The sequence below is a fragment of the Symsagittifera roscoffensis genome, chromosome 8 (assembly GCF_963678635.1).
Source record: "Symsagittifera roscoffensis chromosome 8, txSymRosc1.1, whole genome shotgun sequence".
Lineage (NCBI taxonomy): Eukaryota > Metazoa > Xenacoelomorpha > Acoela > Convolutidae > Symsagittifera > Symsagittifera roscoffensis.
Window position 1 is genome coordinate 27,640,059 of NC_087069.1, and position 26,818 is coordinate 27,666,876.

Consider the following 26,818-nt stretch of genomic DNA (forward strand, 5'->3'; position numbering starts at 1 on the left):
CATTCCTTATGAGATCGGTTCTTTTCTGTCAAAAAAATCTGCTGCTCACGCTCTGGTTTATGGGGTCTGCGTTGAGATCTCTCAACCAGCGCTAGAGACCTGACTCTATTGTTTAAGAAAACCATGAGTTGATCGAAGTTAACAGCTTTAGTCCCATCATTTGCTGTTTCCCATGCCTTCTGAGATACAGGATTGAGGTTCTCGGAGAGAATGAAATGCCACAAATCGTTTGGTACTGAGTAACTTGAAAGACTGCGAAGGTCTCGTTGAAAACTGAGATTAACTGTTGAAGCTGAAAAACATATACCGTCCGAACTGCCGTGAATCCGTGAATTCATAACAAAAACTTTCGAAAGATGACTCGATCGTTTTTGCACCTCTGCTCCAGCATTCGAAGCGCTACCTCGTAGTTGCTTTCCGTCGTCTCGAATTGCATGATGAGCTTAGAAGTATGGCTTGTGAAATAACTCTTGAGAGAAATCACTTTTTAAACCGGCGATAGCCGGTTAAATCAATTTTTAAACTGATCAATGATGCTTAGCCAGGCAGTGAAATTGCCACTGGAGCTAGGCAGATTGATATGCGGCAACATTGGTGTGATCCTTGTAGGTTCAATCTGAATAGTTGCAACAGGGTTGATGCGGCTATCAATCTCTTTGCGGCTGGCAGAGTTTGGCGAGCAGCCTTCTGTGTTTCCTGACATTGATCAAATACTTGATCGTACTTTGCATCATCAGTGATAGCGTCAAGCAGCTCGTGATCAGCATTTCAGGATTGAGCCAAACAATGCCCAAGCTTGGTTGTTTCAGCGCTCAACTCGTCTTGGTTACGAATGAGGCTAGCACAAAGGTCGCTGACTTGAGAAACTTGCCGTTTCAGAACTCGCAGACAGCTTTGGGTTCATTTAAGCTTCTCCATAGCTGATGGAGTTTGACTTTCTGTAGTAGGCTCAGCAAGTGTGCTTAGTTTCCTTAGGTTTCAAGGCGGACGAGAATGAATACTTCGCGATAGCTGGAAAGCGACTGTATCGTATGAAAATTGAATGAAAGATGATTTAGTTGCTATAAATTGCGGGTAAATGAAATAAATAATTTATGGGAAAACTAACATGCGTTTTTAATTGAGATTACATGTGAACAAACTATCTTGCCATTTAAAACATGCTTTGTTTGCTCCAACAATAAGAAATTCAGAAAGTATCAAACGCTTGCCTCCAGATGTAGCTGGGCCCCAAGTGTACTTCATCGAGGCATACGAAAAGTTTGGTTCATCCATTTTTTTCAAAATTTTAAATTTTTTTGGACTTATTTTATTGCCAGATTGTGTTGTATCGCAAGTGGTGCAAAGCTACTCATTGCCTCAATTTTTTTTTTAAATCTGTTTTGAGAGTCGCCTGTGAAACAGAAATTGTTCGAGCTTTATGAAATTGAGATAGCTGGAACTTTTTTAATTGAACGTCATTTCCCCCATGAGAAGGCGGACGGCATTGACTATTCTCCGACTGAGTGCTTCTTTATTTAATCCTTCTAGAGAGACTTTGCTTCAACATTTGGTGCTTTTTCAGTTCATGTATATGACTGATAACTGGAAAGAACTTTGTGACCGACGGAAACAAAAACGTGATCGTTTGATTTCGTGCAAGAATACGAAGCGAAAATTGAACGAAAGTCTGAAGTTCGTTTCCCAGCTTTTTCCTGACGACTTCAAAGATTTAGAGCTACGCAATGAAAATATTGAAATCCCCAAAGTAACGTCATATCCTCTGGAAATGGAAAATGAACTGGATTTGATGCGTTACCTACTGAAAGACGAATTGAAGCTGCCTATATCTGTCGAGGATATTTGTAGATACTTCAAGGAAACCATAAGAATCGAGGTTTCCAACCTTCAAGGAAAGGTTTGTTCAACTTTAGAAAAGTTAGAGTGTCAAAATTTGCTCAAGTTTCATCAGGATTTGAGAGTTGTTACATTTGTGAACTTCTTCGCACTGAGAGATGTTTATCAATACAAAGAAGAAAACTTGGACGATACAGGGCCTAGCAGTGAAGTGGATATGTCTTTTTCTGGAAAACGGAAACTGACCGAAGTTTTCCCAGATATACCACCGAAGTCGCCTAGAAATGAGTATGTCGATTACTGGAAAGATAAAGCACAAGAGCTAATTGCTCATAAAAGCTTTAAACAACGTCAGCATCACGAAACAGCGAGACAAATTCATGATTTAATCTCAACCCCAACAGCGAAAGAAACGATGCAGCTCGAAAAATTCAAATGCCAGAAACAGAGAATAATCGAATTCTGTACATATTTAACTTTGTTCGAATGTAAAAGACAGCAAAGAATTGCAATATTCAAAGCGAAGAGTCCTACTAAATATACATTTTGTCATAAACTGCATTATAGGCCCGTGAACAGTGCGTCAACCGAGCGAAAGTTGGGTGATTGTTCTTTCTTGAACACCTGTTTTCACATGGAAACTTGCAAATATATACATTACGAATTGGACTTGAATGAACATGAGCTGAAAAAGTTCATGGATCGAGATCGGAAAAATGTTGAAAGAAGTAAGTTTTCTATTTCAATGACTTTATTTACCCTAGCGTTAAGTAAGGGTATTGCAATTGGTTACTAGACAATTTTCCCCGAAAATAACTTTGTTCACAGGACTCACCTACTGGGCTTTTCTTTTGCAACAGACATGTGAGCGTGTTAGCATTTAAAATATCCGGCCCAATCAAAATTTCACCAAATCGATATGTAAAATTTTCATTTTTTCCCCGGCTTAATAGGTCTCAGTGGCCTCTTTTGCGTCGCTCGAATGCCGAAAAATGTTGTTGTGTGCTTGTGTGTGTTCTGAGAAAAAAGGGATTCATTTTTTTTGCGGCATTGAAGGGTTTCTGCTCAGGTTTTTTCGGCTTTGTCAACGCTTGGTAATTATAACTTCAACTCCACTCAAACATCCGGCGCATATGGCGTTGAGGTAAAGCAACTGCTGGATATGACAAAGGCTTGTGGTTGGAATCCTGATGTTGTGACCATTTTTTTAAATTGCAAACTGGAGTCTTAATGCTTTTTCGGATTATCGTCCGTCAGTTTCTTTTTGTCGGCTTCGTTCCCGCAGCCCGAATTTTTTTTGAAGATTAAGCTTTCTTCCATGTTGCTCTAACGCACTGGCTTGAGACAAAAAAGTGCGGGAGTTTATTTCCAGTTGAGACCTGTCTTTTTTTGCAAATAGCAAGTTTTCGACTTATTTGGATTATTGTCTGTCTGCTTATTTTTGTCGACTTAGATCCTCAAAAAAAACCTTATAAAAATTCAGCTTCTTTTTAGCATTTGAAAGCTCTTAGTAAAGTTAATAATGGTGAAGGTAATTTTGCTCCGGATATTTGGGGCTTTTGTTGCATCTTTTATAGTTTTTATTAACAAAAACGATTTGAGATTTTTTTTATTCAGTTTTTTCGTTCGATTTTAATCATAATCATTCATTTTTGGTATCGCAAAAGGTGCAAAGTTCAATTTTGAAGTGAAATAAAAGTGATTCAATTTTTCAGGTGCTCCCGACAAATCGATTGTCATCTACCCGCCTCAGTGGATCCAATGCGATGTCCGTTCTTTTGACATGACGTGCCTGGGCAAATTCTCAGTTATCATGGCCGATCCACCCTGGGACATTCATATGGAACTACCTTACGGCACTATGTCTGACAAAGAAATGATAGCTCTGCCCATTCCTCATTTGCAAGAAGAGGGTTTCATTTTTCTCTGGGTAACTGGGCGGGCTATGGAGATCGGAAGGGAGTGTTTGAAACAGTGGGGGTATACGAGGTGTGAAGATTTGATTTGGGTGAAGATCAACCAACTGGGAAAACTCATTCGAACTGGACGAACAGGTGTTTGTCGTTTTTTTGTTTTGATTGAGTTCACTGGCTTATTTTTTTTTCAAATCTCGCTTAATTGTTATAAACTGATTATTGTTTCACATGTTTTACTCTTTTTTGTAGAGTTTTTGGTTCATTTTACGAGCTCTCCCCATTTCTCCTCCTGATAAACTTTGTCTTAATCATAGAGTAGAGACTATTTTAAAGTGACTCTTTTTGATTTGATTGGAGGCCCCGAAGGATCTTTTGGAACTTATTGGATCTTATTAAAAAAGAATAATGTGTTTTCATAGGGCACTGGATTAACCACGGGAAAGAGCACTGCCTGGTGGGAATTAAGGAAAACCCAGCTGGTCACACCAGATGTTTGGACACAGATGTTCTTATTTCCGAAGTGAGGGAGACATCACACAAGCCAGACGAGGTTATTTAGAACTTGTGTGTATTTATTTCTATTATTAATGCAATTGAAAATCAGATTCAAATCCTCCAAGCTTATGTAACGACAGTGTTGGTTTTCAAGTTATTCTATCAAGTTTTAAAACGAGTTGTTTCTTGCTCTAGATCTATGGTCTGTTGGAACGTCTTTCTCCCGGCACTCGCAAACTGGAGCTGTTCGGCCGCATGCATAACACCAGACCCAACTGGATCACACTGGGAAATCAGACAGACGGAGTGAACCTCATGGACCCGAAAGTGATCAGGGACTTCAGGAAGAGATATCCGGATGGGAATGCACTGAGACCGAGAAGACGCGAAGACTTTTCTGGATCGCACGACTAAAAACTCCTGAAATAACTTAAAATTTAAGTTTTTACTTCTGTTGAATAAAAATTTTTGTTTAGTTGTGGGTCTATAAATATAGTGAAGACTGTTATATAGGCCTTGATAATTTTTTTATCATGAAAAAGTATAATTTCCAAAGTAGATTTTAGTTATCAGGTTTTTCAGCGGGAGTAATAGCAGTTTATGCAGCTCACAATCGGGGGGAGGGTGGGTTGAGCAGGGTGAGGAAAAAAGCAGGAGCAAAATATTCTAGATTGTTCAACAACGTTTCAAAATAGTGATTAAATGTTCTAGATCAGTCAAGAATTTTCATACACATATAATTGATCACTTTCCACTCTCCTTTCCTATTATTTGAATATGCGCCATTAATTGAGAAAGTAATTTAAAAATTAAAAAAAATAAGTATCGATGAAAGTATCTGAATTTTTTTATGACTTATTTTGATTAGAAAATTCTATAACAACTGAAATGGTAACATTTAGCCATACCAACATGATTTTTCACGTGTGTGTTGAAAATCTAACTTGAAAACCAACTGTTTTACGAATCATTTTCGATCTTTGAAAAATATCATTTTTTTTGCATTTCAACTGGCCGATACAATTTTCTGGAGTAAAGTTAAATTACTAGTTCTTTATTCAAGTTAAGTTAAAGAAAATGAGTTGTCGAAAGCCCAATGTTGACGATTGTATGGATACTGACACCCGAAGTTTTAACGAAATTTGAAATCCTTCACCCACGTTTCAAATGTTCAACGATGCATCAAACGTTTCAGGCTACTATTCAGACTACTAAAAAGTCAAAAAAATTGATGAAAACGAAAAATAACCATGCGATTCAATTTGTAAAGGTTGTTTTTGTTATCAATTGAAGGTAAATTTTCATGTTCGAAAAAAAATTTCTCAGTAATTTTTAACTTGCTTCGGTGTTTTCTTCCCTGAAAAATAGTTTTGTATTTTAAAGAGAAAGCTTCAAAAGAGCTATGCCAAAATTACATGACGAGCCTGTTTTGCCGAACTTTTTATTACGAAAACTCCACTACAAAGTCGTCACTTGGAGGCAAGTGGGACAAAAGCAAGTTCTTCACAAAAAAAAAGAAAAAACGCCTCAAAGCTATTCAAAAAAACTGATGTCTTTGTCTAGAAAATTATTTTGAACAAGTACTAGCAATAATCTGAATTCAAAAAAGTTTTATAATTAAATTAGAATTCCAATGAAAAAGTTTTTAAGTTGCTCTCTAGCAGTGAAAATTTGATCAATAAAAATTTACTCATAACTTCAAAAGAAATCTCATAGAAAACGTTGCAAAAGTAAATGACTTGTATTAAAAAGCAAAAAACGCTTTTAATAGCTTTTAAAAGTTTTAATAGTTTTCTTGGCAAAATTATTGTTTTTGTAGAAATGTGATCTTTAAAGACACGACATTTGAAAATGATATACGTAATAGAACTTTTAATTTAGTCGTATATTTTTATCTGATTAACAGTTAGTCGAAAATCCCAATTTGCCCCCTCGTATGGTTTGTTCCTTCGTAGATTATTCATGTTCTTTTTCCGGAGGGTTTCTAATGTTTCTGTTTGACTCGTTCCGAGTGAATCCCTTTTTTCATTAAAAACGCAATAAGTTTAACTATTCAACCATACCATTTCTGTTCCATTCCATTTCGAAGAAACCTGGTGTTCTACTATCAAAAGTTCAATGTTTCTCGCAACGAAAGCGCGGTAAGAATTTAAACACTTAACTTGGCAAACCTTCTTCATTGCTACATTATATTCGCACTCATTCAGAAAAAATATTGTTCGCTTCAGTGTTGATACACTCATTGATTGTTGAAGCTGTCAAAGCCAATGACTTGAAATCAGTTTCCATTTCGAAAGCTCTACTTGGCAATGGACGTAGAATTCCTGGAAAATCATATTCAAACTACAACAATCACTGTTTTGCTTTTTTAAGGTAACAAATCCAAGTATTATTGGCCCATCGTGAGGTTTTTTTGAACTCCTCATTTTGAAAATTTTCATCAATTCATCATAGGAATTCAAATTGATGAATTTTTCTTGGTTGCAGCTGTTTTGTTGACATACACCGTTTTGTCAAGTTTTGATTTATTGATCAATTGCATCCAGTAGGCAATGTTTTCAATGAGTTTTAGTAGTAGAAAAGTGAGCAAGAGTGGGGGTGGGGGGGGGGGGGTGGTTGTTGCCCCTTATGTAATAAGATAGGGAATAGAGCATCCGGTCACCAACATATGTAGTGAGATAGGGAATATATTTCCTACTTATTAAGATAGGGAATAGGTTTCCCAGTGTATTAAGATAACAGGTTTCAGATGGTAAGTTTCAGTTGGTAAGTTTTTTCGACGCCCGAATTTTCCATGTGTTAGGATAGCGTATAGATTTCCCTATGTATTAATACATTGTAGGGAATTAAGAACTCATTAAGATAGGGAAAACATTTCCCAATGTTTTAAGATATAGAATACAATTCGTAAGGTTTCGTGATTTGAGTGATGGAAAGAGAATTGAAAGAAAAGTGGTATTTTTTGAATTTTGTGTGGAAATGTCTAGTTTTTTCGCAAAAATTTTTCGGCGCGCGTTGCCTAACGGGTGAATTTTTCTGGTGTGTTGCGTGGAAATAGATTTCACTATGTATTATGATAGGGAATAGGTTTCCTAAAGTATTAAGATTGTAAGGTTTTAGTGTGATGGTAAGTTTCAAACATTTTTGGCGCCCAATCTTACCATGTTTTAGGATAGTGTATAGATTTCCCTATATATAAGGATTCAGTGTAGGAAAATAAGAACGCATTAAGGTATGGTAAGGTTTCAGTCTGATGGTAAGAGAATGGTAAGAAAAACGGTATTTTTTTGATTTTGTGTGGAAATTTCTAGATTTTTTTTCGCCAAAGTCTCGGCACGCGTTATGTTATTGGTGAGTATTACGTGTAGATTGTGTAATGATGTTTTTTGGCTCATGGTAAGTCAAAGATATGATGTGCAAAAACTTGGAATTTTTTCTCCAATAAAATGAATTTTTTTTTTCAAAAAACTTCAAAACACGATAAAATTTGATATATTTTGACTTAAGAACTACTTTTCAATGAGTGATCCCTTTTTCAGAACACTTTTTAAACACACATGATATCAATTTTCAAACACTCTTTAGTACTCAGTCTAGCTGAAAGTACGCTGAAACTACTGAAACTTCGAAAAAAGCCAAGTTTCTGTAAAAAATTTCAAGTTATTGGAACAAATTGCAAAAATTTCAAAGTTTTCGGAAAAAATTGCGGAATTTTCAAGTTTTTAGAACGAATTGCCGAAATCTCAACGTTTTGACTAGTTTTTTGTTGCTTCTAATCTAATTAAAAAGTTATACATACGTGTAGAGTTGAAAATTAAGCTCAAATTAGTAGTAAAGTCGGTTCCATTCAAAATTTTTCATCACTGTCTCAACATGATTCCAATTAAAATACAATTTGCGTAGTATATGTCGGGGCAAAACCGTCCAGGAGCGGTGGTGACTTCCATGTTTTAAGATAGGGAATCGAGCATCCGGTCACCAACCTACGTAGTATATAGGGACTAGATTTTCTATGCATTAAGATAGGGAACAGGTTTCCTTAATGAGATGGTAAGGTTTCAGATGGTAAGCTTCAGAAAAATTTTTCGGCGCCCGATCTTACAATTTTTGATTTGTGCTTCAAGTATCATCTTCCAGGTTTTGGGCTTACTTCACAAAACTTGGAAGCTATTTGGGCTTACTTCACAAAAACTATTCTCAAAAAATCTGGATGTTCTTATAAGTTTACCTACTATATCGAATGATAAAAAGTTTCCCAAAGATTACACTTTCATTTGGATTTTGTCACAAGATGTAATTTACAAGCTAAATTTTATGAAAGTTATCTTTAAAATCCTAATGAATTAAATTGAGTTTCTATCCCAATTTGATATCTTCTCAGTTTCTGTTGCATCTAGTATCTTCCAACTCAATCGAATCTGAACAAAAGTTAACTTGAAAATTGAATTTTAGATGAAAAAATGTATCATTTCAACGAACCTTCATTAATCCGAAGCAGAATCAATATCATAAATCTTTTTCTCAAAATTTTCTAATGATCTTCCCAACCTGATAACTGTATGTTGCTGTCTCAACTCTGAATTTCAAAATTGAAGTAAATTTTTCGTTGAGAATGTGTTTTAATAGGTTGAAGTTTTCAAAAGTTAGCAAGATTATATACTTTTTTGATCTTTTCAAGGTCTTTTATGAATTTATTTTCTGCAATCGTCAAAAAAACAGCAGGAAACCTTAATTCTGAAAAAATCAAAACTCATTATCCGCTTTAAAGTGTACTACTCTATGAACACTTTTACAAGCACTAAACAAGGAAAGTTTAAAGTAGTAACCAGGCGAAACCTTTCAATTAGTCGATATTTTATAAATATCTAGTTTGTTACAAAATTTCAACCAATACTTAAGCAGTCATTAGCATATGTTATTCTCTTTTCTACAAAATTACCGCAAGCTTGCAACCAATGTTTTTTTTTACTGTAGTTTTAAAATGTTCGGATCGAATTTGAACTTAATTGTTGTTGGTTTTATCATCAACCAGAACCTTTGAATAAAAAAATGACAGATCAAGAATAGTGATGAAAAAACTCTATAAATTTTACTAGAGTTTTTTCAAATTTATTGTATAGACTTTTCAGATTCAGAAGTATTTTCTCCTAAGTTTTTTATTACAAATATTTTAATTTTTTTTGAAGACTGTTTGGAGACTGCTGAGCACATAATTTACCATTATGTTCACAAGAATAATGCTTCTTCTTTAAATGATTAGTGAGGTCCTCGCTGCTATATTTATAAAAGTTTCAATTGGAACACTTTAAAACGCCACAGTGCTTACGATGTCTTGATGTAACCGAGTGTAATCTCTGCCACAATCAAGACATGCAATTCTTTCGTTTCTACTCAGTGACGGCATCATAATAAGTGAAGAAAGAATAAATAGGAGACTTAGAAGGTCCCAAGTTTTTAGAAAAGAAGAGTTGAATAGCCTCAAAAGTGGATAAATTAAATTATAACAGTTATGTGATTTTCTTAACCAACTGTTTTCAAAGTGAAAGGAAACCACAAGGGTTTGCTTTTTAGCCTAGCTGAAATAAAAATTATCCAATCTAACCAGGGAGTTTCCAAGTGCTTTGCTATCAACCAATCAGAATCGAGCATTACTTAAACGGAACATTTTATCTTTTTTGATATCAACCAATCAGAACCGAGCTTCAATGGTCGTGGAATTTCCTTAAATTTAATGTCAACCAATCAGAACTGAGCTCTACTTCTCATGGTTTTTTCAACAATTTTGATATCGTTTGTAGCGTTCATTCACATTCGTCCACGGGTAATATTTGTCGTAATAATCAATCAGAAAGAAGTATTCACAGATTTTTAAAAACTTTGTAGATCAGAACCAAACTATGTTTGTGAAACGTTCCAATCAAGCAGTTTTATTGAGTCTTTCCAACATAAACAATTGACACCAAGTGAAATTTTTTGTCTGGTTTATACTATTTTTTCGAAACTAAATTCAAATTTTGAAATTTCGGTCAAAATTTTTTCCTTTTTGTTCTATTTCTAACCAGTGAAAAAAGTACTAAAATATACTTTTTTTTATCAATATGTCACTTCTTCTGTTATATTGTAATATAAACAAATGGAAGTTTTTTAAATATGGATAATCGGTTAAACGATGTTCTGACAAATCTAGATTTTATATTTGTATCAAATTTCAAAATAGGAATCAAAATGATGTTCCTTATCTTCAATTTTTGTTTCATAGGCTCTTCTATTTTTCTGTTTTTTACTGACCGAACACTATCTCTGAGTTAATTCTTCTAAATAGAAACGTTGTCGATAATTCTGGCAGTACTTTTTTTTCTGAGATCTCCTCTCCGTTTTTAACAAAATTATTGAACTTTCTGTGTTTCTAAACGAGTGAAAACTAATGCAATCTCCATCAACATCATCTGTCCACCACTCTTTTAGTTTTTGTAGTTGTTCAACTTTAAATTCTGATGAATGTCCTTTTAAGACATTGAAAACGCTTTTGATAGAAACATTTTTTACTGAAACAAACAAAGAAACTCGAAATGTTGTATCAGTTTTAATTTATTTGGTAGTATAGTAAGTCACCAGTAAAGTTTTTTCACTTATTTAGAGTCTGGTTAGTTTTTAGGAAATTTAGGCAAAAAATTGAAAACAACCAATGAAATTCGGAAATTCCGAAAATAATGATAATGTTTTCAATTAAGTATACATTCTTGTTGCTAATTTTGTTCAAATTAAATAAAATTTACTGAAAATTTGCTTAAAACAGCATTTAAGTAAGTTTTTTTGTAACTTTTTAAACAAATACTGGAAAATCAATTGATAATTGTTTAGTGTTTACAGTCAATTTTGATTAAATTGTATGTTTTGTCCTCAGTTTTCCTAGCTCTAAATAACCTTTAGTGAGAAAAATTAGTTTTGAACCAATAATATTTCAATTACCAAACATACAAAACATCACAAAGCGTAACTGAGTTTTACAATTATCAACAAAAATGAAATCTCCCGAAATTTGGGACAGTTTTTTAAATTCCTTCAATGTATAGTTGACATAGGGAACTTGTTTCATTGCTTCATTCTCATTTGCAATCAAGAGTCGAATCTGAATTCAGGGCGGCTTGTTCCTTTTTTACTTCATGACTGTGACACACACCCTCATCATGTTGTTTGTTGCTATTTCATATACTCTATTACAGATGTCGAGTTCCTGATCCATATTGATTCTTTGCCTGTTTTGACTTCATATATAGGTACGAGTCAAAGGTTTCAGCATCGTGAGAAACGGTATTCCGGATTGCCGATATTGCTTCTCTTTCTTTTTCATTAAGATAGACTTGTTGAGATTTTTCAAATTGTCCCATATCATTGTTTTTTAATAGTTGAAAGCAGGGTTCAAAATAAATTTTCCCCTTATAAGTTTTTTGGAACCGAACGAATCTCCCAATTCTCCCAACAGTGCTTACGATGTCTTGATGTAACCGAGTGTAATCTCTGCCACAATCAAGACATGCAATTCTTTCGTTTCTACTCAGTGACGGCATCATAATAAGTGAAGAAAGAATAAATAGGAGATTTAGAAGGTCCCAAGTTTTTAGAAAAGAAGAGTTGAATAGCCTCAAAAGTGGATAAATTAAATTATAACAGTTATGTGATTTTCTTAACCAACTGTTTTCAAAGTGAAAGGAAACCACAAGGGTTTGCTTTTTAGCCTAGCTGAAATAAAAATTATCCAATCTAACCAGGGAGTTTCCAAGTGCTTTGCTATCAACCAATCAGAATCGAGCATTACTTAAACGGAACATTTTATCTTTTTTGATATCAACCAATCAGAACCGAGCTTCAATGGTCGTGGAATTTCGTTAAATTTAATGTCAACCAATCAGAACTGAGCTCTACTTCTCATGGATTTTTCAACAATTTTGATATCGTTTGTAGTGTTCATTCACATTCGTCCACGGGTAATATTTGTCGTAATAATCAATCAGAAAGAAGTATTCACAGATTTTTAAAAACTTTGTAGATCAGAACCAAACTATGTTTGTGAAACGTTCCGATCAAGCAGTTTTATTGAGTCTTTCCAACATAAACAATTGACACCAAGTGAAATTTTTTGTCTGGTTTATACTATTTTTTCGAAACTAAATTCAAATTTTGAAATTTCGGTCAAAATTTTTTCCTTTTTGTTCTATTTCTAACCAGTGAAAAAAGTACTAAAATATACTTTTTTTTATCAATATGTCACTTCTTCTGTTATATTGTAATATAAACAAATGGAAGTTTTTTAAATATGGATAATCGGTTAAACGATGTTCTGACAAATCTAGATTTTATATTTGTATCAAATTTCAAAATAGGAATCAAAATGATGTTCCTTATCTTCAATTTTTGTTTCATAGGCTCTTCTATTTTTCTGTTTTTTACTGACCGAACACTATCTCTGAGTTAATTCTTCTAAATAGAAACGTTGTCGATAATTCTGGCAGTACTTTTTTTTCTGAGATCTCCTCTCCGTTTTTAACAAAATTATTGAACTTTCTGTGTTTCTAAACGAGTGAAAACTAATGCAATCTCCATCAACATCATCTGTCCACCACTCTTTTAGTTTTTGTAGTTGTTCAACTTTAAATTCTGATGAATGTCCTTTTAAGACATTGAAAACGCTTTTGATAGAAACATTTTTTACTGAAACAAACAAAGAAACTCGAAATGTTGTATCATGTTTAATTTATTTGGTAGTATAGTAAGTCACCAGTAAAGTTTTTTCACTTATTTAGAGTCTGGTTAGTTTTTAGGAAATTTAGGCAAAAAATTGAAAACAACCAATGAAATTCGGAAATTCCGAAAATAATGATAATGTTTTCAATTAAGTATACATTCTTGTTGCTAATTTTGTTCAAATTAAATAAAATTTACTGAAAATTTGCTTAAAACAGCATTTAAATAAGTTTTTTTGTAACTTTTTAAACAAATAGTGGAAAATCAATTGATAATTGTTTAGTGTTTACAGTCAATTTTGATTAAATTGTATGTTTTGTCCTCAGTTTTCCTAGCTCTAAATAACCTTTAGTGAGAAAAATTAGTTTTGAACCAATAATATTTCAATTACCAAACATACAAAACATCACAAAGCGTAACTGAGTTTTACAATTATCAACAAAAATGAAATCTCCCGAAATTTGGGACAGTTTTTTAAATTCCTTCAATGTATAGTTGACATAGGGAACTTGTTTCATTGCTTCATTCTCATTTGCAATCAAGAGTCGAATCTGAATTTAGGGCGGCTTGTTCCTTTTTTACTTCATGACTGTGACACACACCCTCATCATGTTGTTTGTTGCTATTTCATATACTCTATTACAGATGTCGAGGTCCTGATCCATATTGATTCTTTGCCTGTTTTGACTTCATATATAGGTACGAGTCAAAGGTTTCAGCATCGTGAGAAACGGTATTCCGGATTGCCGATATTGCTTCTCTTTCTTTTTCATTAAGATAGACTTGTTGAGATTTTTCAAATTGTCCCATATCATTGTTTTTTAATAGTTGAAAGCAGGGTTCAAAATAAATTTTCCCCTTATAAGTTTTTTGGAACCGAACGAATCTCCCAATTCTTGTTTGACTTTTTGAGAATTCAATATAATTGGGACTAGTATTGTTTCCTGAGTACATTTCTGAAGAGCAAACTGATCAGATGAAGAGAAATGAGAGAAATGGTTTTGAGATTAAATAAAAATGGTTAAATAAATTGATTAAATAAATTAAACAAAATGAGTCTTTCAATTAACCATAAAAGGAAATAGAATTGTAATTAGAAAATTTGAGTGAAATTTCCAAAATGGAAATGTGTAGTGTAGGTGTTAGTGTTCCTATATAAATCCGCAATTCTCATCAAAAATCATTGTTCCGGATGGCTGCTGCTTGCAGAAAACAGAAAAATTTCGACGAACCGAGAAATACTTGTTGCTGTTAGCAGCATACAATATTAGCAATAAAACTAAGATAGTTATATTATTATCCTTATAAACTTAATTAAGCTGAAAGCGGCAGAGAACACAACCTAAATCTAACATCAAGCTTAAAGCTATTTGTTAAAGTTTTTTGCAATAATGTCAAAAGGGAAATATATCTAGTTATGGAAATCTTATTGAGTATTTCAACTTCGCGTCAATCAGAGTAGATGATTGCAGTTTTGACTATGGTAATTGCAGTTAAAAAACTCTCTGGCTTCACTAGGTTATTGTAATTAGGTGTCAGTCAAAGAAAAATCCTTTCCACCTGTCGTTCAGATGCGCCTCTCTTCTAAAACGGTTATGTTGGCACATTGATGCGCCTCTCTTAATCTTTTGAGTCAAAAACAGATTTAGTGAACTACCTGGTGATTTTCGGTGAACAATGCAAACAGTGCACCGCAAAACTGAGTATCAATTTCACATTATTCGTTGACATCAACAAAATCTGTCAATCGCCACTGCAGACTCGATGAATAAACGTTTTACATTGCTCGTTAAAATTCACGGTTTTCTCTGATTGCGGCCTAAAACTGCAAGTTACGGATTCTGTGACATGTAGCAAATAAATGATGCCGCTAACTAGGCCTCCTTATACGTTGATTGAAAAAAGGCAAACAAAATTGATTTCAAACATGACGCCCCGAACCTGACTCTGCTCTCACTTTTGGATACTTTATCTGGATAGCCGAAGAGTGAAGCTCGCCCTCATAAAATTGTCAAATAAGGCTAGCTCGGTATTTTCGGTTCTGCAACCCGTTCATGACTTTAGAATTTTCCGGGAAAGTTCACAACGTTCGTGAAAATTTTAAGAAAAAGTAAAAATCCCTGGAAACTGTAGTCCATAATGTAATGACTGTGAAGTTTTGGCTATCTTATTTCAAAAGAGTGTCCGTTATTTTCGAACTAACAAATCGCCACTGGAGTATCAGATTTTTGCCACTTTTTTTCTGATATTACCGATCATTTAAAACTGAAGTTCAAATTCGACAAATACTTCACCGTTCTACCACACTACAAGAACAAAAGAGAAACGAAGTTGCACCACGCTGGTTGAGAATGGACGAAGTTGTTGTTGCTTTTGTTGTTGTTGAGCATAACTACAGCCAATGCTGACAGTAATGCTCCCAGTTTAATCTTTATAATTTCCTCCTTGAGTTTCTGCAACCACTGCCATCACAATCAATTAACCAGCTGCAGTTGTTAAATTCTGAAAAGTTCACATTTATATAATTTCACATTGTTTTCAAGATTCTGTTTTTCAAGCCCGCCAATCTAGTGAAATCTACAATTTCATTCAATCTGTTTGTTTTTCTATAAGTTCTAAACGTGAATTTTCTTTATGCTTTTTCTGTTCTCGATTTACTTAATTTGAAAACCTGGTAGTTTCATCCCAATAATTCACTTTTCCTTGGTAAAAATTGATTGGACTCAGTTTTAAGACTCATTTTAGCAACCAAAAAAATGTCAATCACTTGAAAAAACTTTGGGGTGGTAACAAACTCGGCAGTTTTAATTGACTGCGGCAACTGGCGTTCTTTGTCCCAATTAATCAACGGATAGCTCGTTTTGGATTTTAACCAGACTCGACATATCACATCTTGAGAGCGCATCACAAAAAATTTCACACGCAAGAACCGGAAGAAGCAGGGATTTGTACAGGCCCAGTTTAGACGATGTTTTCAATTTGCAGGAAACATTCCTTTTCATGAGATAGAAATTACTATCAGCCTTCTTCAATCTCATTTCTATGTGTGTATGCCAGTTGAAGTTTGTTTTTAAAAAGCGCTCCTGGGTCCTTTGTCTGATTGTTCCAGGGCAGCACCTTGTAACACTAACTGAGTCTCATTTCCCTTATTTTAATTGGATAAAATCTTGTTTACGGAGAGAGTCTTCAAAGTATCAGCAAGCAAGTAAGTGTCGCTAAATTTTAGTAAATCCGGCAGGTCTAAAGAGTAAAAGCATACAAAACAAGTTGTCCTAGTAAAGAACCCTGTGGTACACTACTTGTTACTTCCAGCACACTGGATAAAGTTTTATCTACACGAACGAGTTGCTTTCGCCCACTAAAATAGTCAAGAAGTAAAAGTTTAAATAGGCATCCCCCTACGCCTATTTAACCAAGCTTTTCGAGAAGTTTGTAATGGAGCACTTTATCAAACGCTTTCAAAAAACTCGTGTAAAAAACGATGACCTCGCAAGAGGAATCTTCGTCTAGAACTTTTTTAAACACCAAATCTCCCTATTTGAACACTGGTTTCATGCTGCCAGTTTAAATCTGATTGATAATTTTCTGATGTGCTTTAATTTTTCAAAAAATTTTGCTCAGAGTGATGGCCATTTGCCTACCCGTATTGTGGAAAAACATTGGTGAGAGCCTTTCCGGCACTCTAGCTTCTTCGGCATCTCTAATGTTGCTAAATTTGTTCTGAAGATTCTCCATCGAGACACTGAGTTTCGTTAATATTAGTTTTTCTCTTGTTAAGTCTTCAATATGAGATGATTTTTTCAGTGAGAAAACAAAATGACAAAGTTCATTCATTGCGTATGTTTTTTTTTCAATTCGATTACTGCTAATTCTTCTTGCATCCTTTTTTATTACTTTGGGTGAATTTCAAATTCTGTTCAAACTCTTGAGGTGTTCAAAGATCAGACAAGTGTCTTTTTGTTCCATAAGATTTTGCTGATATCTAAGTCTGTCACTATCGGCAGCTTCAGTTATAATCGCTCTTAGATTATCAACTTATGACTTCCTGTAGCTTTTAGGTTTTGCGAGAGATAATTATTGCTGTGTTTGCAGTCTATTTTTTAAGTTAGAGATGCTTGGAAAAATCCATGGAGAGAGGGTTTGTTTATCGCTCGTTCTTCGTGGATTAAAAACCCCTATGATATTATAAAAAAGCTGCTGCGATTCTTCTTTCATTTTATCTAGATTGGTTAACTGCTGGGCTCAAAAGGTGCAGATTCCGTTATCCTGCTTAAGTGGAACTTGTCAGCATTGCCGAAGCTTTTTCTAGTTCTCTATGAACGGCTTCTTGTTTTTGTGCTGATATTCCACCAAAAGTTGTTTTGCATTGTGATTTGAGCAATGATAAACTTTAGGAGTCAATTCGTTTTTCTCAACATGGACAAGAGAGTTTCAATAGAGTGCACATCAAGCAGGTTAGTGGGACATGTAATAATTTCCACCGCTTGTTTTAAAAGTTTTCCATTAAATTGTTCGACAATACTTTGCTCAAACTCATCGCTACGCACTAGAGTCTCCCAATTGAAGTTTGGAGAGTTTATGTCTCAATGTGTTTGGAGAGTATTATGCAGTGAAAGGTAGAAAACGCAAGAGTCTAGTTCGTTAGCCACTGTTTTCACTCTGCATGCTACGCGCTAGTTTGGAAGGTTATGCTTTTTTCAAAAGGATCTTCACTGTTTTTAGGAGCAATAAGTGATCAACCCTGAGAATTTTTATCAGTTTTATTTCGTCTGTTTGATCTGTAAATGATGAAATCCGTGAGCATCAGTTCAGATGTTAAAATTTGTGAGTTAGGCCAGGTTTTCCTACAAACAATTGATGTAGAAATGGTCATATAGGTTCGCTTTTGATAGTTTTGATCTCCTTTCAATGTTAACCAATCTTCGCGTGTTGAATTGCACAATATTAGGGAAACCTAGTCAATTAATTTTGCTAGGGTTTGAAATTGCATCACATTCTACTTTCACTCCATCATTGATTATCAAGAGTTCTAACTTCTAGCTTCTCCCATGGTACATCTTCATCCAGTGAAGATCACCTTTTCATCAATTTTGTGAAAAAGTGATCTTTTGATTATCCCTAGCAGCTTCTCCTCTCGGCAGAGCCGGCAGTAGATATATGAGCAAATTCGACAGGCATTCTCGTTTCTCCTTAATTTTTGTCAAAACTACACGCGCCTCATGTTCATTTGTCACTGCAACAAGCAGATTTGGTGGTTTTCATCAAGCTCTCCTCGTCTCTTTAGTTACATTACATATAATACCAGTTACATTCAGTATCGCGTTTACTTCTGCGTTTATGAGGAGTAAATCCTCCTTTGGAGTTTTTTGGGTCTTCGGGTACCCTTTTAAATTCGAAAACATTGCCAGTTTTTGTGACCAGAATGTTCTTGCATTTTGGCTTTTCGGCGGCTGGAAAGATCCACCTCCTTTTTGGTGATTTAGCTTCCTAAACAGTTGATTATGTTTTCTCAACTTTCTCAAAAGTCTTGTCAAAGTGCTTCCTCAGTTTTGTCGCTAATTCTTCATGCTATTTCGTTTTCTAGATTTTGCAAGTTTGCTCCTAATTTCTTTTCTCTAAATCACTTTTTCTTTTAAATTTATCGCGTTCATTGTTCTCCACACAATTAATACACAACAAAAATGCTTTCTTACGCAGATCCCGTGTACCATTAAACGCGACATTTCATAGAGCTGAATATTCAGGCTTTAGAACTTTTTAAATAGTTTCATAAAACGAAATGCCTGGGACGAGGTCGAGGTTGGCATCAAAGAATGACTCTTGCTCCGTTTGCTGCAATCATGGCGGAGAGAATTGGGTTATGTGCAAAAGCTGTCAACACTGGGTGCACAGTGGATGTGTTGGATACAGCAAGGACGACTACAAGTTTCTGGAGAGGTCAAAATGTGTTATTTTTTTTTGCGACGGATGTATTCCAGCAGCCAAGAAAATATATGTGGAAAATCAACATCTCTATCAGAGGAATTGGTTCAGCTGAAGACTTCAGTTGAGAAGGTGAAGGCCGCTATTGGTGTACTGAGCTAGCCATCGGCGCCAAATCCTGAAGCTAAGTATTCTTCGGCAGTTAATTTTATTAAATCGTCGAATGAATATGAAACAGAAATTAGATTCAGTGGTGTTCCGGAATTTAAAGTTGAAAAGGTTTTGAATGGTTCGCGCGCTCAAAATCCCACTAGGAAAGCAGTTTTTGATCATGAAGAAGCAAACGATCTGGCAGTTATTGAAAATCTGGGTTTGAATTACGTAGGGGTATCGAGATTCCGCCGCCTAGGTAAATTTGATCCAACCAGACTCAAACCGAGACAAATATTAGTTAAGTTCTCAGATAGCTACACTGTAAAAAAAATGTTAGCGCGGTCATCAATGCTCAAATTATACGAACCAACGTATAACGGTAAAGCGTATGGCGTGTTTTTTTTTTCAATTCCCATAACAAAGAGGAACAACTGAAAGAACAGAAAATGTGATAAAAAAGAGAAGAGAAATACTAAACAACGATAATGTAGATCCGAAGTTTGTTCTGATTAAACGTGGTACCTTGTATGTTAAGATTCAAGTTATTGATCTGGACGAGTGACTAGAAAAATCAACGTGAGAAATCAGTTTGTTATGTTATAATATAAGAAGCAATTACAAATCAGAAAGACGTAAAATCTTAGCAAATCAGGCTTCTATTAACACTCATGACATAAATTGTATAACAGAAATTTGGCTTACAAATGAAGTTTTAAAAAGGGGAAATATTTTTGCCTCAGTTTCAGTGTTTTTGTGCAAACAGAAAGTTAGTAGAAGGACAAACTACCTCACACTGTGGGACAATGATTTGTGTTAATCGAGAATTTATGGCAGAGCGTTTGAATCTCGGCTATGAAGTAAACAGATCAATTTTTGCATGTACTTTATTCAAGGGAAACAAAAAAGTTCTGCTGGTTACGTGTTATTTACCACCCCCTCCAACAGCAAGTATGCCTTTACATCTAAGGATCTGCATAACTTATTCATTTTTATCAAGAAAGCCAAAACAAAATAAGATGACATTGTTATGCGCGGAGATTTCAATTTTCCTGTAATAAATTGGAATACGCTTTCATCCTGTCTACCGATTGAAACTGAAATCTTAAACCTAATCGAGCAAATCAACCTAGACCAAAAAATAGACTTTTTTGCAGCAAGTACTGGAATTTTGGACTTAATTCTTGTAAGCAATGGCATACAAGCACTTGACATATCAAAAGCAAACGTGGAACCTGAATTTTCAAATCTGACGAACCACTACCCAATTAAAAAGAAGCTGTGTGTTGAAACAAAAAGCTTATTCAAAAGAAATTTTTGCCCAGAGGTGGTGTATAGCAATTGCAAAGGTGATTATCAGAAGCTCGCTGAAACTTTGATCTTTAACAAATTTGAGCCTATTTGCTGGTCCGACCCTGATAAAATTATTGAATTGTGGTATAAATGGCTTTAAAATGCTTTACAAGAAACAATACCTAAACGAACTGCTCATAGAGCGTTATTGCCTCCCTGGATAACCAAAAAAAACGTCAAACTACATCAAATGCTTGCAAACTGCAAGAAGAAAATATCCATAAGCTCATACAAAAGTACAGACTTTACAAGAATTGGTGAATACATCTAGTATTATGGACAAAACTCAGTACGAAGATAAATTAGCACAAGGAAGATCAACCTCCAATCTTTTCAAGTACTTTAAAGCCTTCAGAGAATCAAATTTACCACCCAAAAAGTTTTACAACGGATTCGCTGCTGATTGTGACAAAAATAAAGCAGATTTATTTGCAAAGTTCTTATTTTCGGTTTAGAGTAAATCCAGGTCATTCGAATTTTCTCGTGATTTGTCTGCTGATATGCAAGTTCTAAAGGAAGTAAGCATCGAAACAAAAGAAATAATGGAAAATTGTAAAAACTTAAATGTTTACAAAAGTAAAAGACCAAATGAATAACCACCTATTTTGTTTCACAAACTCTGTATTTCTGTATCCCCTTCTCTTACACAGATATACCGAGAAACTTTGCAAAACGGCGTATATCCAAAATTTTGGAAAATTGCAACAGTGTCTGCTCTCGATAAAAAGAACGACAAATGCGATGTATCAAATTACCGCCCAGTGTAGTTGTTTCTTCTATCGATCCCTTCCAAAATTCTTGAACGGACTTTGTTCATTAGGTTACACATTCACTATTCACAGTTTTTACACAGCTCACATTTTTGATTTAGAAGAAATCGATCGATAATTACTCAATTAATAACATTCCTTCAAAAAGTGTAGAATGGTATTGAAAATCAAAAGGAAAAAGATGTTATATTCACTGATTATAGCAAAGCTTTCGAAAGCGTGGATCATGGTGTGCTCCTGAAAAAACTAGTTGAAACCGGTATTAGAGGTAAATTACTAAATTTACTGAAATCTTGATTTACAGATCGTAGCCAATTTGTTAGAGTTAACAACGAATTTTCTTGGGAAATTAATATATAAAGTGGAGTACCCCAGGGGAGCATTATTGCGCCATTACTTTTCCTTGTTTTTGTGAAAGATTTGCCATCGAAATCCAATTGTCTTTCCCTCCTATGTTTGCTGATGATGCGAAATTTTTAAGCATTGGAACAGAACCCAATTTGGTACAAAAAGATTTAAACGCATTTTTGAAATGGACTGAAACAAATCACATGCCTTTCAACATGGATAAAAGTGCTCATGTTTCTATCATTAGCAATGAAAAGAATTTTTATTTTGGAAATCACGTGATCAAAAAAGAGTTAAAGCAATCAGATTTAGGTTTGATACTCTCGGGTGACCTTTAATGGGACCAACACATCGAAAAAACCTGTAAGAAGGCAATAAAAGTTTTCTTCATGATCAAACGTAACGTTTCAAAGGTATATTGGACAACAAAGCTCAATCTGTATAAGTCAATGATAGCGCCATTATTAGTTTACGGAAGTCTTTGCTATGGGCTGAGCAAAAACAAAGTGGGTATGTTAGTAAATGTACAGAAGCGCATCGTTAAGTGGATATCACCAATTGGCGGAAGCTACGAAGCTTGTCTCAAGTTTTTGGGAATATTACCGCTACCTATGTACATTCAAGTAAACAACCTTTTGATTTTGTCCAAACTGATTTTGGGTAGATATGATAACGAACTAAATGACATGCCTTTCTACACAGATTCCGCGCGCTGTAATCTGTTTCAGACGCAGAGACCAAGAAAGAGAATCTTGGAAGAAATTTTCTTTTATCAGACATGCAGACTAGCGAATTTTGTAAAAATTGATCTGCGTCAGAAAAATGGACTGAAGAAATTGATATTACGTGTTTTCTGGAGAAGAGTTGAACAGATGCACGTGGAGAGTTGGCTGTGACTGCTTGATAAATAACTGCAGAAACAAGACTAATCTATAGAACTCGCAAACTGACTGGGGTGATAGCCCCTTGTGCTGACCAGCACAGAATCCCTACTACTACTACTACTACTACTACTACTACTACTACTACTACTACTACTACTACTACTACTACTACTACTACTACTACAACTACAACTACTACTACTAGATGTAAGTGACAACTGCATGAGACACAGTGATGTATTTTTTCATTTTTTTATATTGGTTTAGCAGTTCTTGCCAACTCGAACTACTGTTCTTGTTTTAACCGGTGTCACCTAAAGGTACTTCTGAAAAACAAATCGTAAGCGTACTCACTTATTTACTGACGTGGAGTGTACCAAAGATTGGCACACTGACAACTAGTTGTATGAGAAGTAATCAACGTTGTGTTTCCGGCTTCGTTCAGTTTCTTGTCGTATTTCAAGTACAAATTTTTGACTTTGACTAGATGTTTGATGTTATTTAGTCCGTCGCTGTTGAGGTGAAATCTATCAGATTTAAAGAAGCGTCTACCTTAAGTAAGGCTACTAACGCAGCGAGATTTCCACTCGACTCTTGGTTCAACTCTCGGTGAAATTCTCTCAGCTCTCGCTTGAAGACTTTTGGTCAATACACTTCCTCTCGCACGGTTTTCAATTTGTTCAGGAATACCCAGAAATAACGCTACTTTTGGTTCTACGGCAGAAGGAGTCTGCATTTTCAATCAAATTTTGGGCTTTTGGGAGTATTACTACAAGGCTGGAAACCGTTGAATAGATCGTTGCCTCCACGGAAAAGAATGATGATATGGAAACGTCCTTTGGGGTGGATAAACTCGTATGCGCGCCTTATACCGGCACCAAGGAGTGACAGGACATGAGGTTACCAGCCTGCGGAATCCGCTATCAATAAATAAATCGTCGGATCAGCTTTGAAAGAATGAAACCTTGAGTGTATAGCCATACAACGGACTTGTCTCTAAAATTGTCCAAGTGGAGGACTACCACACAAGAATCGATTCATAACAAAAAGAAACTATTTAATTAATTGATAAGTATCGACAGCTAGAACGCAGTAGTAGTGGTTGAAGGAGTAGGTTGAAACAAGGTGAAATGATTCTTTCTAAATTTGGTTCAAGTTTTAACCACGGTTCGACAAAAAACAAATTTTTAGGCACTAAGCGTGCAGGCGAATGAGCCTCAGAGAAACTCTATGGGTTTCGCTAATTGTTGAAGTAGTCATTATTGAGTTAATTTTGACATCTACTTTTATGATGTTGCGTTCTCTCGGTCGCCATTTATAACAGTAAGGGCCCATTTATTCCATCCACCCAATAGACCAAGGGAAACACACCCCCCTAAATTTAAATAACAAATTCAAGCGGTAAGGCCTGCATGTACTATACTCAAATCTGATCGATCGGCTCAAAAGTATTACTTTTAAACAAAAAATTTATATCCCTAATTTGATTTCAGGGGGGGGGGGAGATTGTTCGTTTGGTCCACAGAAATTCTTACGCTGATTTTAAATATCGAGGTCATCATCAAACTCCCGCCAATTTTTTATCCATGATTTCTCGTTCAAATTTGTTTTACTTTAACTTTTGCTGCTTTTGTGCTTCACATTCACAACTTTGGTCGAAACTGAGACTTGTGAAAAGAATTAGGCTCTTTTTCCTTTCCCCATCAACTTTATTGTCTAAGGGGTGGCTTTACAAGGTTGATCATGTAAATTAAATATGTTTGCCATGGTCTAGTTAGTCTGCATGTCATTTTTCATGGCAAACGGACAATGTGAACAGTAATTTGTATTATAAAAATTTGCAGGTAGGGTGGAAAAGGAAAAAGAGCCAAGAATTATATTTCTAAACTTCCATTTTTTCCAAAATAGATTGTGAAATAAATCCACAGAAATGCTCAAATTTATCTTTTTAGTCTTTGGACCATGTCTCGCCGAGTATAATAAAAGGGCGATTATAAACGGCCATAATGCCATTTTTCGACCTTTTTTTGTCCATATTTGGATATTTCCTAATGGGAAAGCACAGGGACCATATTATTCTTGCGGAGGATCACTTATCAGCCAATGGTTTGTTTTAACTGCAGCTCATTGCATCCACAACGAAAAAGGTTGGCAAATTCAGTATAGTGCGTGATTTTAGCGAAAAAAACTTGTAGACAAAAAACTATTTGTAGAGAAAAAAAAGTATTCTGCTCCAATTAACCATTTTTTCTTTTCTCCTACGTGTTATTATGGCTGAGTGCGTGATGTTAAGATGTAAGGTATGCTGAACAAAATGTGTTCAGAAAAGGGAACTTGTTCACCATGCAAAGTTTCACTGCCTTATGAAAATATAAAAAAGTTCTCGAAACTGAAATTCTAATGAGTGGGGAGATGGAAAGAGCCAATTTTTTTGTACACCAAAATTTAGTCAAAAAAAATCACGGACCTTGATGGTTCTTTTCATGGAGTCCCAACCCCTAGTAAAATTTCAAATTAAAGCTGTTCAAAAAATGTTCACATTTCAATTTGCATGAAGGAAAAGTTGTAATAGTTTGTTCACCTGTTCACGCTGACACGTTTTAATGCAATTTATAAAATGAAAAGTCATTTTTTATCAGTTTTCATATATTAAATTTCCCAAAACTAATCAAAGGGGGGTTGAACTAGAAAAGAGCTATTTCTCCGTATCTGTTAAAATAAGCCTGTGTTAAGTAACTGCGGCTTTTTTCCTTACCCCCCCCCCCCACCTAACATGAGCGTCAGTTTTATAGTCTAACGAGTGATTTAACAAGGTTGACGATGGAGACCAAATAAGATTGTCATAACCTAAGCAGTATCATATCCACATCGACTCAGTGCAGAATGCGAATGACATCATACTACATTGTTAGAGCCTTCCAAATTCTTTTAAAAATCTGCACTTTAGAGGATATGATTGAATATAAAATGTCTTTTCTGACTTTTAACGCCAATGTCTCGATTTAAATCTTTTTCTCCTAGATTTAAAAAGTGTTGGGACGCAGGACAGTCCTGCCAACCAACAAACTAAAAATATCCTACTATGCTTCCTCCCTTCGGAAATTTAGTTGTTATTGGTCCTGAAACTAAAATTAAGGAACTCGGTGGTTAGAAGGAGCAATGAAACAATCTCCTTCTTCAAGAGATTACCCAAGCACTTCATATCACCACAGAGTGATCACTCATCTTAGTTGATTAAAAACAATCATGCAGATTAGAGTGTTTAATATACTCTTCACTCAAGCCTCTCTAGATAAATAGTAAGAGTCTCTAAGCCGCTAACAAAATTACAATGCAAATTTATAAATGCAACAATTTCTTAACTTCAAAAATCAACTAACATTTTTCTTTCATTCAGTTTCCACTACAAGCCTAGTTGCGTAATTTTTCATTTGAGTTTTCCTCACATAAACAATTCTGAGTTTTAACATCTCCTCCTTCGTTGTTTTTTGTTCACTTCTATGTTTCTTTCTTTGTTTTCGTCGTTTAGAAGTTCTAAAGCTTCTAAATTCTTTTGATATTTCTAATTTTGCATTTTGTTTTTCGGCTATTTGTCATTGCTCCATCTCCTCCTCCTGCGACATTGACTCTGCACTTTCAGTTTCATTGTCTTGCAACACGCTGGTGGCTATTCTGACGCTGTTGGAGGCAGTCCTCCAACACTTCTGCTCTTGTACCCTTTTTTTGCAACAAAGTAGAAATATATACGTTAGTTTCCTTGTTTCTGGAGAAGCTGTTGTGGAGGCACAACGTCACGTTTCTCGTTTCTTTCCAGGTCTTCCTTCAACATTTCTTCTCTTTTTCTACCGTCACACTCACTTGTTCTGAACGTCTTTTTCAGTGCGGTAGTCACTGCATTCCGATGAGTTACAAAGGCTCGCTTGCAAGCTCCTGCTCCAATGTCCAGCTGATACGCACTGTACACACTGCTGTGCTTCGACATCTGCTTCTTGGCATACTCGTATAACCATGCAGTCATGTTGACTCTAAACCATGGCATCAGTCGACTCCTGGCCCATATCTTCTTCACTTCTATCGGAATGTTCGAGATTTTGCACGTTGTCTCAAAAAGATCTAAATCTTTTAGACAATCCAGTTCCTGCAGTTGTTCTTTTGTCGACATCTCTGTCGATTGTTCTCCTTTCCATGAGATTCTAGCCATCGAATTGCCATCATAATTCCAACTATCACTCTCGTTATGGGCTGTGATGAATCTGGTAAACCCGTGAAGGGCAGCTTTCCAGAGTCCCAGATCAGCACCAGATTAGTGCGCCCAGGATACCACCAAGTTTGTAGCAAAAAATGGCAGGGGAACTCATCAAGTGTCAACATGATGCTCCTCCAATTACGCTTTCCCGACGCT

At 35.3% G+C, this 26,818-nt stretch overlaps 2 protein-coding genes across 2 annotated transcripts; both read left to right on the top strand.

The window, feature by feature from the left end:
• The first annotated feature begins 1,568 nt into the window (after window positions 1-1,568).
• On the top strand, window positions 1,569-4,775 carry LOC134852901 (N6-adenosine-methyltransferase catalytic subunit-like). The gene is made up of 4 exons (XM_063868756.1): window positions 1,569-2,564; window positions 3,552-3,890; window positions 4,172-4,302; window positions 4,443-4,775. Exons 1-4 carry the CDS (start codon window positions 1,574-1,576, stop codon window positions 4,659-4,661), a joined length of 1,680 nt encoding a protein of 559 aa, XP_063724826.1. The 5' UTR covers window positions 1,569-1,573; the 3' UTR covers window positions 4,662-4,775.
• A 16,590-nt stretch (window positions 4,776-21,365) lies between these two features.
• On the top strand, window positions 21,366-24,589 carry LOC134853526 (elastase-1-like). The gene is made up of 2 exons (XM_063869524.1): window positions 21,366-21,413; window positions 24,482-24,589. The coding sequence occupies exons 1-2, from the start codon at window positions 21,366-21,368 to the stop codon at window positions 24,587-24,589; spliced, it is 156 nt and encodes a 51-aa protein (XP_063725594.1).
• Window positions 24,590-26,818: the final 2,229 nt, after the last annotated feature.